This window comes from Amborella trichopoda, chromosome 11 (genome assembly GCF_054954075.1).
Source record: "Amborella trichopoda isolate Santa Cruz 75 chromosome 11, AtrichopodaSantaCruz75HAP2 v2.0, whole genome shotgun sequence".
Taxonomy (NCBI): Eukaryota; Viridiplantae; Streptophyta; class Magnoliopsida; order Amborellales; family Amborellaceae; genus Amborella; species Amborella trichopoda.
This window is the reverse complement of record NC_142346.1, coordinates 1,294,396-1,309,518: the sequence shown is the minus strand read 5'-3', so window position 1 is coordinate 1,309,518 and position 15,123 is coordinate 1,294,396. Positions and strand designations below refer to the sequence as shown.

Sequence of the window (15,123 nt, the reverse complement as noted above, 5' to 3'; positions counted from 1 at the left end):
TTTCAAGCTCCAAATTTCATAATTAGAAGTGAAACCATCGCGGGATATCCCCAACAACAGAATTGCAACGTTTGACATAATTTGGAGGTTTGCATTACTTTGATTGATCAAAGCTTACATAGTTTGAAACTACACCTTATTTTGACAGTTTAAGGTTGATACTTCATATGAACCACACCCTTAACATTTTCCATGTGATAATCATAGGGTTATGGATCTTTAAAGGAAAAGTAGTTTGTGCGTTAGGTGACGCATTTCTACAATAGTGTCCCTTGACGCATGTTGTAAAATGTAGCCCCACAAAAATTTACAATCAAACGATGTTAATGTAAAAAAAAAAAGTTTATTTTTATTTATTTTTCCAAACTCGGACTTGTCAAGGTTGAGATTTTCATAAGGTTTGGAATTCAAAATCATCTATAAAATAGATTCACCAAAAGATATTCGACTCCCACAAAAGTAGAATGTTTATTTACTCCCTTCGGTAAATCCCACCTAAAATTAAATTTATGTAGAATGTTATATGTAGGGGATGCATGCTAACATTTGCATTCCCCCATATGGATAAACAATGTAAATTGTGGTCCAAACAAATAGTCGAAATATTTTTAAAAAATTATTTTTTAGTTTTTAAACTTATTTATTTTTATATATTAATGATCTCCATGTTAGAGATTATATTGTCCTTAAAAGCTAAAGCGAAAATCCATTTGAAAAATCTATTATTGAGGGGGGGGCAGCACATTTCTACATATGAGCCCAAACTGGGTCCTTATTTTTAATACCCCAAACTATGCAACTTATGGAATAACCTCAATAAGAAAAACTCTTAAATTTTCATTCTTGTCTCCAGATAGAATAAGGACCATCCAAAATTTAATCAGACTTAAATTTCATTTTTTTTAAAATAAATATCTAATAATTCTAAATAGTTCGTAAAATTTCAGATTGAAAAAAATCCCAAGTAGTTCATGACCAAGAAAATGTAAAAAAATGCCCCTCATTTTTCTCTCCGTACGTGCGAACTCCATTTAATCAATATTAACGTGCGCTTTTAAATGGAAGAAATTTATAATTATATCGGCCGCCGAAAGTATGAAAATGCGGTCCTCTGGGCATGGAAGAGAACCAATGGCATTGACCACCGAGAGTATGCCTTTTTCGCCGAAATTTCCGATTTTCCAAATGTTCGGCTTTTCCAAATATCAGTGTTTTTGGCAGAAAATTTATTCTGAAAATGGCGAATTAGCGCTCGACGATTCTTTGCTCTCTCTATCTATGAAATGACGAACTTGCAGGACCTGTGAATTAGGGCATATTGATTGGTTTCGGGTGCTTCTACGGCAGGATTGAGGGGCGAAAAATGGTGTTCTGGACCTCAATTCTGAAGCTTGAACGGTGAATTAGGGTTTTGATGTTCCGAGGATTATGTTTTTTTGGGCAAAATTTATTGGTGAAAAGAGTGATCCGGGGGCAAATTTGGTGTTTGGAATGATGAGATAGGGTTTTGGCCTTTGGTGTGAATCTGTTTTCAGGGAAGAATTTGCTTGTGATAACGGAGAATTTGTGACAGTTCAGCTGAGAAACTGCGGATTGTAGCTACGCATTTATTGATTTTTTGCATGGGCTGCTGAATTTATTGGTGAAAATGATGGATTAGGTTCGTTAATCCATCACCTGTGTCCTGGGACGATTTACAGGTGAAAAAAAATGGGGGAATTGGTTCTTTTGAGATTAGTACCTTTCAGTAGAGCACAAAATCTGGTTTTTGGAAATGGTGAGTTAGGGTTTGATTATCTGTGAGCGCAAGCTGCATTTCACAGGCACAAATCGCAGGTTCTGATAATTTGAGCTGCTTATAGGTTGATTTAGTTGGAAAAAATGGGGAATTAAGGTTCAGTGAGTTGTCAAGCTTTGTCTAGGTCGAATTCAAAAGTAAAATGGGTGTTAGGTTTTATTGATTGATCAACTTCTCTTCATCATCTTCCTATGGAAATGCCTGGAAGGAGATCCAATTACTCCCTCTTGAGCCAGTACCCAAACTCATCAGAAGACCATCAATCCAAGTACACTGCAACCTATGAATCCTTTCCTCCCTCTGACAAGAACAAGGCCAAATCAGATAGGGTTTTTGACTGGTCTGATGGTGATTTTCGATCAAATCTGGCCGTCGGATTGCAACCAGGAGGCAGGATGGGGCCGTCCATTTTTCCCAACAGCGGGTTACAGAGACAATCAAGCGGTAGCAGCTTTGCAGAAAGCTCTTTATCAGGGGATTATCATCCAAGTGTTTCTTTGAATACAAATGATCCTGCTTTTTTCAATCCTTTACAAGAAGAGGTTTGGAAAAATGGTAGTAGTGATTCTAGGTTCAAACAGGTTGAGGTCACTAGTAATTCTTCAAATTCAAAGAGCTTTGCTCAACAAACAGAGGAGAGCTATCAGTTGCAATTGGCTCTTGCTCTCAGGTTATCAGCTGAAGCCACTCATACTGAAGATCCCAATTTCATGGACAATCGACCGGGTGATATTGTGCTCGGGTCCCCTCGTAATTGTCTCGAATATTTGGCTTATCGATATTGGGTACTCTCTCTCTCTCTCCTTCAATCTTTACCTCATGCTTGTGGGTACATTGACCCTCCCTCCCCCCTCTCTCTCTCTCAATCTCTCTCATGGTTGGGTAAATCTCTCTCTTCATCTCCCCCCCTCCACACACACACACACTCTCTCTCTCTCTCGAACTTTGCCTCATGGTTGTTGGGTACATTTTTTACTTTTTCTGTCTCTCTCTATGAATTTGTTTACTTGGTGGTTCTAGACAAATGTTCTGGGATACAGATATCACTGTGCTATGGAGATATTGGTGGCAAAGGCCTTTTTCCCCCCTTTAAAATCAATAGGTGGTTAATGCATTGTAATCCTTTTCATAAAAATCATCTGATGCAACCAACAAGAATTAGTTAGAAGGAGGACGAGTAGAATAAATTATTCAAAAGAGAATGAGAAGAGGAAGAAGGACAAGAATTGGAGCTAATGTGTGGATGGCTAACGCTATTTTATTTAATAATTAGGTGATTAATTCATCCTGATTTCTTATGAAATTTCTTTAGAGAAACTCAGTATCAGCCAGAATTCAGTATCAGCCAGAATGGACCCAAGTTGTTAAAATTAAATGGTTGTTTATTGAAATTTAAAGGCTCTATTAATATTGATGAATTAATCTGGGATTCAGTGTAGTTGCGTTCTTCCTCCTATATGTTTCAATCCGCATTTTATCTACTTGGTATCATGTGTTTCCCTTCGAATATATAATGTATGTTTGTCTCTTGATTCTGATAAAGATCCACAAAGTCATCCTGACATGGATTGAACCTCTTTCTTTCATGCGAAATTATAGATGTAAGTTTGATTTTTATTGTTAGTTATAAGCATGTATTTTGCATGAAACTGCTCTAACTTATCAGCTGAGTTAAACAGTTCTTTATTCAAAATCATTTTTAATATTTTGAATTTTACACATTCAATCCTCCCTAGTTTGTATACTACAAGTTGTTTCTTTCTACAATCATAGTAAATTACCATTTATTAAAACGACTTTTGATATTGACTTTGTTTTCTGGCTATTTGGTATTCAACGATCTTGTCATTGGTGGTACTTCTGGCATCTTCTAGGTAAATGGGTGTCTATCCTATTGTGACAAGGTACCAGATGGTTTCTACCAAATTTGGGGTCTGGATTCGTACGTATGGGCTGTATGTACTGATCAGCAAGAAAGTGGACGGATGCCATCGCTTGAATCGCTAATGGCTGTTGTTCCCAATGATTCATCAATTGAGGTGGTTTTGATTGATAAAAGGAGTGATTTTGAGCTAAGAGAGCTTGAAAATAAGGTGATTGGTATGTCATTCTCTTGTATTACCACAAAAGAAGTAGTTGAGCAATTGGGGAAGCTTGTATGCTCGCGTATGGGGTGAGTTATTTCTCCCTTCCCCCTTCTTTGTCATTTACTCCAGTTTACTTATGGATGGCTACAATGCTTTGTATACCCCCTCAATATTTCTAGTAACCAAGATATTATTTGAATAATAAGGGCTGCAGCTTCTACTGAAGAAGGGGAGTTAATGGACCAATGGAAGGAGTGTACTAAGGTGCTCAAGGGTTCCTTGGGCTCTGTTGTGCTCCCTGTAGGAAGTCTATCTGTTGGTCTCTGCAGGCACCGCACCCTACTCTTCAAAGTAAACTTCAAACTTCCTTCTGTGTATTATAGTTTTTTTTTAGTGTGTTTTTGCAATAGTTAGTTGTTTTCACAATATCTGCCCTGAATTTACCAATTAGAAAATTCTCATTTTTTATTTGACCTGTTTTACGAAATATACAGAAATATGCCATGTAGCTTACCTGGGCATTGCGCCGTGGAATCCTATCCCAGTCGCAATGCTTTAAGTCTTGTTGATGTATGAGGTGAATGACCTTCCTGTGATATATTTATTACTGTGGCCTCTACAGGTGTTAGCTGATACTATAGATCTACCTTGTCGGATTGCTAAAGGTTGCAAATACTGTGGGCTAGATGATGCTTCCTCCTGCATAGTGCGGTTCGGAGCAGACAGGTATGCTGGTTGATGAATTACTTTCTTTCCAGTGGATCAGAAGTCGATTTCCTAGTCAACTACAATACGCATCTTTATTTTTTTTATTTTCTTTCTTTTGTGTTGAAATGAATAAATGATAATAATAATCTATACCAGTTTTAAAAAAAAAAAAAAAATCTACTATTCCCCAAGTTTGTCATGATTTCTTATCATATTGGCCTCAGGAACTTCTCCTTGCCCAAAATACATACCTTTTTATCTAGATTTGGTTTGGCTCCAGTGCATTCTATCCACTGATGAATATTAGAGGTGACTAGTTCTTTCGTGCATTGAGTCAGTCATCTGTGTTCTATGACTGTATAATTGGTTGCCAATTTATTTTTGTTGGCGTGTGGGTAGATGTGATTGTTTGTTATTGAGTTTACATTTACTGGTAACTGCTTGTCTAAATATGTTGACAAATTATAGTTTTTGTGTTTTAGGATGCAATTTCTTCTCTTCCCCATGATTTTCAGCTTTCATTCTATATTTTAAATTTATTTATTTGTGCTATAATTTTTATTCCTGATATTGTAAATGTAGTTTTACTATATGGAATATCATAACTGTGAACCTTTCTCAACGGTTGTTGTTAGGATTTTATGGTGTGAAGGCATATTCCCAATTTGCTTAGTTGCTAAATGCAATAATCTCCTTTCAGGGAATACTTAGTTGATTTGATTGGGAACCCGGGATCTTTATGCGAGCCAGATTCCTTTTTGAATGGCCCATCTTCCTTGTCGATATCTTCGCCTTTGCGTCCTCCAAGATATAAATCAATAGAGGTTACTGAAAATTTCAAGACTTTGGCCAAACAATATTTCATGGATAGCCAGTCCTTGGATCTTATCTTTGATGGTCTCTCAACAGGTGATTCTCTAGGCTGTTATAATCAATATGGCTTGTTCTGTCCACTAACTTTCATCTTGGATATGATTTTTCTTTAAGCAAGCTGTTGCTGCAATGAAATAATGAGATGGACATTTTTTTGTTTTCTATTTGTTTTCTTTTTCTTTTCTGCCTATCATAAAAATGATATAGATTACGCTAAGGCTGCTGCTACTTTAATATAACGCCACATTCTGTAAGTACCTCTTATGGGGCTATATATTATCATAAGGTGCATGCTGAGTTTGTCTGGAACATAATTGCACTGTACCTATCTTGAGGCTTTTATGAGGCCAGTTCAATATGGGAGATCACAAGCTTGGGTTTGGTCTGGAATTTTACATCTCAGCAGAACCCTGCTTTAATATGATGTAAAATCGCCCTTATAGAACAATGTTTATGCTTGAAATTGATTGACGTATGTGCAACTTCTCAGCAAACAAAGTCAATTAATCTCAAAAAAAAAAAAAAAAAAAAAAAAATCTCAGCAACAAAAGAATAGAAATGCTCGAGACACTTAAAAAGAGATAGGAAACTAGAAACTGATGAGTAGCTACTGCCTCTACTTCAGAAGTTCATTGTTGTAGTGATAAAACATCAAAACCTCAATGTAGACTGCACTGCCAAACCATGAAAAAACTTCTAGTATTATAGGTTTCACTTCATATTTTTGTGAAAGCAATAATACGACTACAGAATTTATACTATCAAAGTGACATTAATTTGCTTTTCACCAAAATAATCTGAAGAAATATTTAATTGGTAGCTTGTGTTTTACTTTTTGAGGGGATGGATTCCTTCTCAGAGTTGTGCATAAAATCTGTGTATAATTGACATGCATAAGCATGTTTATATGGAAAAGTGTGATTAATTTATGAAATATGCTTCCACGTTAACAGGTAGAGGTTCTGGTCAAGAAGACGCACTGCCCATGAAGAATTTTGACAGCAAGTACCCAGACACAATGTGTATGTCTCATGTTTTCAGTAGCGGTGATGAAGTTTCTCAGCCTGCTCTTATCCAGCTCCATAATCGAGGGATTAATGAAGCCAAGCCTTCTGATGAATGGTTTAATCGTCGCCAACTGACAGGTATACATTTCAATGATAGTGGCAATGATTCTGTGCCATTGCAACATATTCAACCACATGGGCATAGAAATGTTCCACAAATATTAGCCTTGGTTGACCAGACGATTGATAAGGGCAAGGACTTGAGACTCAATGATCCTGTACGTATGATACCAAGCAAATCATCCCGTGAACTACCTCTGGCTGTGGATGAACTTGATATTCCATGGAGTGATCTTCTACTGAAGGAGAGAATTGGAGCAGGTAGCATCTTGTTCTTTTTTGAAGTGAGCCTTCTGAAATGCTTATGTTGATGTCTTTATGCTTACTTGATAATTTGTTGTCATTTCAGGTTCCTTTGGCACAGTCCATCGCGCTGATTGGCATGGATCAGTAAGTATTATCTCCTTGTTTCCTTGTGTTTCGTGACTAAGAGTTTCTTAGGTGATGAAAATATCTATTGTAAAATAACAGATGTTCATCATTGTAATTGCTACATAGGAATCGTAATCCGCCATAAGTTCTGTGAATAGTTGGGTTTTCTGATATCACTCTTTTATTATGGTTTGAAATGGAAATCCATGTTGGTTTCTCATATTGATCATGTTTAAGAAAAACTATTTTGAAATGCATTTTGGATGTGTACTGGTATCTCACTATCTATGGATCAAGTTGTCATCCTGTTCTATGTGTCTTTAAGTTTTTATTGAACTTCAAGATGCCTTGTGTTATCCATGATCTTGTTTTTGTTTCCTTTTGGCTCTCAATTGGTGTAGAGACAGCGCCTTTTTTCTTGCTAGACTTCTGCAAAGTACACGCTTGATTGTTTACTCATGTTTTAAACAAATGGTGGACAGGATGTTGCTGTGAAAATACTCATGGAGCAAGACTTCCAAGAAGAGCGTCTTAAGGAATTCTTGAGGGAGGTTTGTTGTTGTCTCCTTGTCTCACCTTTTTTGATGGTCGTATATTTGCTTTGCGAATTGACTTTAAAGTGTTTGATCTTTCTGAGAAAATGAAATATGCTATAAAAATATAGAGAAGTGGTGGTGTACAACTGGCATCTTTTCTCTGATTTAACATATAATCTGATGTGATATTCTGTTTACCAAAGATGTCATAGAGCCATAGAAAAATTAAAGCAAACTAACTTTTTGTGCAAATTCTACACATGTTCATGTGTAAGGATTCACTGCCTGTATATTGGGCTTGCAACATCTGTCAAGAAAAGGCCTTTGGATTTTGAATTATTGTGGCCTTTCGGTGTTGTGGGGCTTGCACATAGGCTATATTGCATGGATTTCACTATAGGCTCCAATATCCGTGTTGGACACGTCTGGACACAGGTACAAGTACAACCTGGACACGGCTGGATTTTCCATTCCGAAGAATCTTGAAGGGAGGATTTTTGCAACAGGTGGAATCCGACAAGTCTAGATTCTTCTCAGGATGTGTAGGATAGTTCTTCTAAAAGAATCCAATAATATAATTTGAACTTTTATTTATTTCATTATTAAGTTTTTATTTATGTAAACCCTAAACATAGATAAGGGGTATGCATCTCAAACCTCAAGTTCATGAACTCTAATGTGTCCTACCCATACCACAGTTGAACTCACAAGTTCCAAACTACAATTTCACTGGATTCTCCATTGCCTTTTGTACGAATATCATGTGCATTGGATTCTTACAATTTTTGTGCAGCAGTACACGCATGTTGCAATCACTTGCATTTTGGTGATTTCTCAATCAATCATGCTTCTCATGTTGTATTGTTTATTTGAATCTGTTAACTGAAAATACATATGAAAATATATACAAGAGTTAAACTTGTGAGTTTGCTAACTAAAATTTCGTTGGGTGCTCCATTGGATTTTGTATGAATATTATTTGCATTGGATTTTCACAATTTTTGTGCAGCAGTAAATGCATGTTGCAATCACTAGCATTTTGATGATTTCTGAATTAATTATGCTCCTCAAGTTGTATTAATATGTCATACTATATACAAGATGTGAGGATCACAATGGTATCACTACAAGCTCTTTCTGTCAATCTATATACAAAGGGCTGCCAAATGGGCCTCCATCGGGCCATGCTTGGGCTAGAATTTAGGGCCTGCACGCAACGCCTGGGCCTCGCAATGAAGTTTGTTTTAGTTTTGGTTCATACGCTTGGCCCGCCTCAGAATTATATACTCGATACATGTGTACTAGACTGTCCGTAGTCTATGGAAATTTCTAATGTTCCTTAAAAAGTCGAACTAAAGCACCCCCCCCCCCCCCCCCCCTCCCCCGGCCCCCAACCAAAAAAAAACAATTAGAAACCCAAAGCTACCACCATTCTTCCATCTCTCTCTCTCTTAGAGGTCGAGCCAATATGATTCAAGTTGGGTATCTGGTGAGATTTTTGGGTCTTTGGGGATGGGTACTATGCATCTGGTATGTAATCTGTAAGTGGATGTCAATGGGGCATGGGCCGTTGTGGTGGACAAGGTCTCTCTCTCTCTCTCTCTCTCTGTCTCTCTCTCTCTCTCTCTCTCTGTCTCTCTCACTCTGGTAGATTTTTATGATGTAGGGATATGTGCTGCTTTTGTGATTGCTCATTGGCTGGAGTCTGGCGGCTACTTTTTTTTAGTTTCTTAGGTTCTCCATGGTGGGTTTCTCTTGATGGAAGCTATATTCAGTAGGGAATTTGGGGATTATCTGGCCGCTTGCATGAGCTTCTTGGGGAAGGAGCTGTGAAGGAGTTGTTTTCCATAAAACAATGGGTTTTCGGTTGATTATAGAAAAGATAGAAGAGGAATTCGGTTGTGGATGTGGATTTTGATTTAAAGAAAAACAGTTTTGGGGAGAAAAAATTGGGTTTCTAGGAGAGATGGGGTTTGATTTCAGATCAACAAAATTGAGGTTTTGGGATGGCCTAGATTGAAGACAGAGAAAACTAGGCTATTAATATGAAGCATGAGTTTAATCTTAGACTCTTTTGATGTTTAACATCATATATTACATCTTCTATGTTCACCTCTCTAGCTCTCCCTCTGTCTAGTCCCATATTGGTTAGAAAGAGAGGGGTAGAGCTGGAGAGAGCGTAATAAAAGGTGGTCAAAACTGACCCACAAACTGTATCTTTCTTGGCCTTAAAACTCCAAAATTTGGGCCAGGTTGGGCCTGGCCCGGGCTTTATCAAAGGCATTCAGCCTGGGCCTGTGCCTTGCCTGAAAGTTAATTTGGGCCTGGCATAATCCTAAAAATTTCGCACCGTGCTTCGGCAGCACAAAACCCAGGAATCGTGGCTTGTTGGCACCCTCTATACACACAAGACCCTCACTACACATGTGCACTATGTCATTAAAGGAGAGTTGGGATGTTCGATCACTCACCTTCGCTAAATAATTATTTCTGTTACATTCTTTGGTGAGACTTACATTGCTTCCAGAGTGTTATTTTGCATCTTCCATGTTACCTCCCTTAGCACTCTTCAAAAAGATTGATTATGATCTTCTTTCACCCTCTTGTTTCTTTTTTTTGGAATGATCCAAATTAGAGTAGGGAAAGAAATTCTCCAAACCTGCCCAGGTTATTGTTGCCTTTTTTTTCGGCATACATGTTTTATTTGCACAAACACAAACCCACATTGTACTCTATAATATGTTTACTATGGCAGAATCCTTTGGCAGCCCTAGTTAACATTGACCCCTGTATCTCTATCCAGGTTAAATAACATACACCTCATCCACCTTGTTGAAGGGAAATTTGTAAGCCACAACATACCCACCTAACCCCCTTCCCCGGTGTGGCCCCAAAAAAAAATAAAAATAAAAAAATAAATTCTTTTAGCATCTCTCTCCCTATGGTTATTGGATGCTTGTATATGCCTCACTGTACCTATTTCAACAGAGATGGCAATGATACCTCTACTGGTTGTTCCTAGGATACCTCTGAAATCTAAAATGATATTAATATGCAATATGCAAATATGGTATTGATAAAATAGAAATTATGCATTATGATTTGGTATATGCATATCAATGTGTCTAACACATAAGCTATATATATATATATATATATATATATATATATATAGGCGATATGATAAGAGAGAGTAGACTTAGGTGGGCTGGTTACGTGTGGTGCAGACGCAGTTAGGAGGTACGAGTTAGTTTAAGTAGAAGGCTCATAAAGGACCAAGGGTAGGCCCAAAAAGGACATGGTCGAAAGTAATGAGAAAAGATATGGGGACGTATGGCCTCATTGAGGATATGACTCTTAATAGAGCAGAATGACAGGCTAGGATTCGTGTAGCCGATCCTAATTAGTTGGGAAAAGGCTTTGACGACGACGATGATGTATGTATTGGTATTGTACTTGTAACCATCACTGCTGTATCCATATCCGCAGCTGTGCATCTTAGCTCTTCACCAGTCTGCCTTCCTCTTCAACCATATCTACCCACAATGCCCTCTGCCATTTCCTAATGGTCTGGATGTATAGTGATGGCTTAATTGATTTATGACAAATGGTTCATCACTTGCTAGTTGCACAGGTCAAATTTGAAAGTTGTTAGAAATAGAATTGGTTAATTTTTTCCAGATTTGCCGAAGAATTATTTTAGTCCACTAGCTTTTGAAAATACTTGTAATATTTCTATATTGGGATCTCAGTGTTGGTTGTACCTTGTCCATCAGGTGGCTATTATGAAGCGCTTGCGGCATCCAAACATTGTTCTTTTCATGGGTGCTGTGACTCGCCCTCCAAACTTGTCAATTGTCACTGAATATTTGTCAAGGTTTGCTTCCTGAAATCTTTTGCTTAGTTATTAAATTTGATGGGGATAAGGAAATGAATGCGTCAATTCACACTTTTTGAGGCATTGCTTTGCAGGGGAAGTTTGTATCGGCTTTTACGTAAACCTGCTGCAAGAGAATTATTGGATGATAGGCGCCGGCTGCGTATGGCACTTGATGTGGTTAGTTGGTTGACCCTTCGTTACAATTAATAAAGAAGACTTTTATTTAATATGAATTTATTTACGATGTTTTTGCTAGATGTAGGTAAGGGACATCGTAGCGCCTCTCTGTGGTTTCTGCTTGTAATATCTTAGTTTTTCCGACTTACTAGCTACTTGTGTTATGCATAGGCAAAGGGGATGAATTATCTGCATCGCCATAATCCTCCCATTGTTCATCGGGATCTAAAGTCCCCAAATCTTTTGGTTGATAAGACATGGACAGTGAAGGTAAGATTTAGCAACTATATTCATCTGTGAGGTTCTCCTCAGTCCACTAAGAAGGATATCAGCATTTACCTTGGTAGATGCTCATTTCCATTGACCTGCTCGTTCTGAAAACGTCTGAAGTACCTTGTCAAGAGCTAGAGAATATGTATATCGTTTGATTGGGAATAAGAGTGTGATTTTTTGGATTCTTTAATGTTGTTTATAGTACCTGTCTTTACCATGAAGCTCTTTCTTTGACATGTCATTCTAATTTGAGTGTTCCCCTTTTCCTGTCACATGTTATTTCTAGTGTCATTATGATTAACGGTTATGGTGATATCCAGGTTTGTGATTTTGGCCTTTCTCGTTTGAAGGCAAACACATTTCTTTCTTCAAAGTCATTAGCTGGAACTGTAAGTATCTTTATGCTAGTTTAAACATCAAATGTCCATGCTTTACCTCTTTATTTCTTTGCAAGAATTCAACTTTCTTAATAATGGTCCAAAAGCCTTCATATTTCATCAGCCTGAGTGGATGGCTCCAGAAGTTCTTCGCGATGAACCATCAAATGAGAAATCTGATGTGTATAGCTTTGGGGTGATCTTGTGGGAACTTGTGACATTGCAACAACCATGGAGTAATTTGAATCCTGCCCAGGTTTGTTATTCATCTACTGACGCACACTCACAGAGTCAAACTTTAGGTTTGAGCCAACACGCCTAAATACTTCTTTATCTGTTTCCAGGTGGTTGCTGCTGTTGCATTCCAGAACAGAAGGCTTCAGATTCCAAGCAATGTGAGTCGGGAGATAGCTTCCATAATCGACTTGTGCTGGGTGAAGTATGTCAACAAAAACATGTTACTCCGATTTTTTTTGCAGTCTTAACTTTTACACTTCTTTTATAGTTCTAAAATAGTGTTCCAAAATTACGGTATCCAACTTGGGCTCTGCAACCTGTTGAGTTCTGAAGCCCTCCAACTCATTAGGGGCCTCCTCTGTAGCAGTACTCGCTCAAGTTACTGTGGCAACTCAGGCGAATCCACAAAAACTCGCTGAGACCGATAGTTTATGATATAGAGGGGGGGCAGAAATATGACCCCTCTTTCTTCCATTGTCTCCCTCATTTGAGCTTAGATCTCTCTGAAAATGCACCCCTCGGGATGTGTTTATGTCCTCTATTGATTCCTAATATCAAATTTGGCAATGTTAAAAAAAGAAAAGAAGAAAAGACAAAAATTTTGGTTTTGCATTTTTTGTTTTGCAAACCTAGCTCGACCCAAGTTGAAATTTGTCAGTAAGCCTATTTTTGTGTTCTCTATCAAATCCAAGGCTCTGCTCTCTACTCCTTGTTTCTAACTCTCCATGTCTGTGAGACTGTCACTACCATTGTATATTGTGTATCTGGTTGTTGGATGTGGAGCTTTTTATTGCTTATCTTTATTCTTTAATATGACTTGGGAACTCGGAAATTGATGGAAGTCATTTGAATTTGCAATAGAAAATTAGAAATTATAGAAGCATTGAATGTTACATTGGATTATCATAAATTTAATCGAGTGTATGCCAATAAAATTAACTTCTCATTTTTTATCATTTTGCATAAGGCTTTCTTTTTTCTTTTTTTTGGTTGTTCCTTTTTTAATTTTCCTGAATTTCCCTCATTTTTTGGGGGATTTTTTGTGCTTTTTTTGGGGGTCTCTGTCAAATTCGGGACCATGCTGAGTCGACTGGTTCCTGGTACCCCTTGCGTCCTGGCTCTAGTGCAGGTTACAGAACACTAGTTTTACTGTAGTGCCATCACTCTGATGCTTCTCTTCAATTGTCTAAATCTTGGCAGTGAACCTTGGCAACGACCTTCTTTTGCCACTATTATGGAGCAGTTGAAGTCACTGATAAAATCTCCGTCTTCTCAAACCATCATTGATGAGGCTTCATCACTCACTTGAAGGCCAATAACCCACGAATTATTGCTCTCAGTACACATCCAACACATTCTTCTAACAATTTCCATGGTGGCAGGGGTCCCATTCACCAGAATTAGCCATTGAGGTGAGTATTCATATGCTGTTTCTTACGTTTCTTTTCACAAGTCTAGGTGTTCATGTAAGTACTCTCATTCCCTATTGGTTATTAGTGCTTTCTTAGATTAGCATTTACCTTTCTTCTGTGGCTTCACATGATATGTTTTTTTCAAAGAAAAGAAAAAAGTAGTCTCAACTATCACTAAGTGAACCCCAATTTGATTTTAATGCCCCGATTTTCGAAAATAACCCGGAGTGTTAACCACCATCTGTTCCTGGTGATGGATGGTGGAGTTGAATTTTGAAGGGGTGAATGTCCTGGTGGGTTCCACTACAGTTAGCTTTTCCTCTCCATCATGCGGAACTAACAAGGGATCACCCATTGGGTATGGGTCCTTTGCATAAGGATTACTTGTAGGAAAAAACAAAGGTAATTCGTACATAAGAAAACCACCAATTATAAAAAAGGAAAAAGAAGGGAAAAACATTCTCAACTATTTCAGCCTGATTCATGCTTTTCTGGATTTTCATAGCAGGGTGTTATTGAGTGTATAGTACTCTCATCTGCTGCTTACTGCTTCGGCGAGCTTACCAGACATGACAAGCAGATGTTATTTCGTAATCCAATGAGTTTTTGATGCAGCCTTTCCGAATCTAAGTGTAAATTTCTTCACTTTTATCTTTTGATCATGTATTCATTTTGTCCTCCTTTTTTTTTTTTTGCATTTTTTATGAACAAGTTTTTGCATTTAAAAGCAATATCTCATGGTGAAATCAACAGTTAGCAATGTTCCAATTTGGTCTGATGACCATGGTATCCAATTTCCCTTAGCCTTGGGGGAAGTTAATTGGATATAATCCTTGTAATGTGCATATGAGCCTTTTTTAACATGAAGCCTTTTAGGTAACAATGTCGTGTTATTTTTTTGTGGAAGTAATTAAAAATTTCAGAAGAGGAGTAACCAAATTGGATTTGTTCTGTTATATTGAACCTACAAATATTAGTGGGTTTAATGTCTGTGAAATGGAGTCTGCAAAGTATAGGGTTTTGGTGCTTCTCAAACGCATCTATTCTAGTGCGTCCACCTTTCAAAATCCATACTGGAGATAGAGACATGAGGCAAAATTTAGCTAGTTTATCATCTTGATCACCAGGATCATGAATATATAAAAAATAATAGTGTAAGCCTTGAAAGTCATTCATCTTGTGCTTCTTGTTACCATTCATTTCAATTCTAAGAAAATCTTTAGATCCATTCTAATTGTCCAAATTCATGGATTTGAGCTGCTAATG

The 15,123-nt window shown here is 37.6% G+C and overlaps 1 protein-coding gene across 5 annotated transcripts; it reads left to right on the top strand.

Moving 5' to 3' along the window:
- The first annotated feature begins 1,103 nt into the window (after positions 1–1,103).
- Positions 1,104–14,796, top strand: CTR1 (Protein kinase superfamily protein). 5 transcript variants are annotated; one of them, XM_006851647.4, is made up of 16 exons: positions 1,104–2,583; positions 3,673–3,971; positions 4,092–4,236; positions 4,508–4,611; positions 5,294–5,502; positions 6,420–6,854; positions 6,943–6,983; positions 7,448–7,516; positions 11,278–11,378; positions 11,474–11,558; positions 11,730–11,828; positions 12,152–12,220; positions 12,333–12,464; positions 12,553–12,647; positions 13,646–13,857; positions 14,366–14,796. In XM_006851647.4, the coding sequence occupies exons 1-15, from the start codon at positions 1,990–1,992 to the stop codon at positions 13,752–13,754; spliced, it is 2,586 nt and encodes an 861-aa protein (XP_006851709.1). In that variant the 5' UTR covers positions 1,104–1,989; the 3' UTR covers positions 13,755–13,857; positions 14,366–14,796. The 5 variants fall into 5 exon arrangements, with proteins under 5 accessions (XP_006851709.1, XP_011625983.1, XP_011625984.1 ...); XM_011627681.3 differs by having other exon boundaries at positions 14,363–14,796; XM_011627682.3 differs by having other exon boundaries at positions 12,316–12,464.
- The last annotated feature ends 327 nt before the right edge of the window (positions 14,797–15,123 follow it).

What these genes read in the sequence shown, in the direction of transcription:
- CTR1 (XM_006851647.4), top strand. Translation starts at nt 1,990, where the DNA reads ATGGAAATGCCTGGAAGGAGATCCAATTACTCCCTCTTGAGCCAGTAC. An exon ending in ATTTGGCTTATCGATATTGG is followed by an intron (nt 2,584 to 3,672) that starts GTACTCTCTCTC and finishes GGCATCTTCTAG; the next exon opens with GTAAATGGGTGTCTATCCTA. An exon ending in TTAAGGAATTCTTGAGGGAG is followed by an intron (nt 7,517 to 11,277) that starts GTTTGTTGTTGT and finishes CTTGTCCATCAG; the next exon opens with GTGGCTATTATGAAGCGCTT.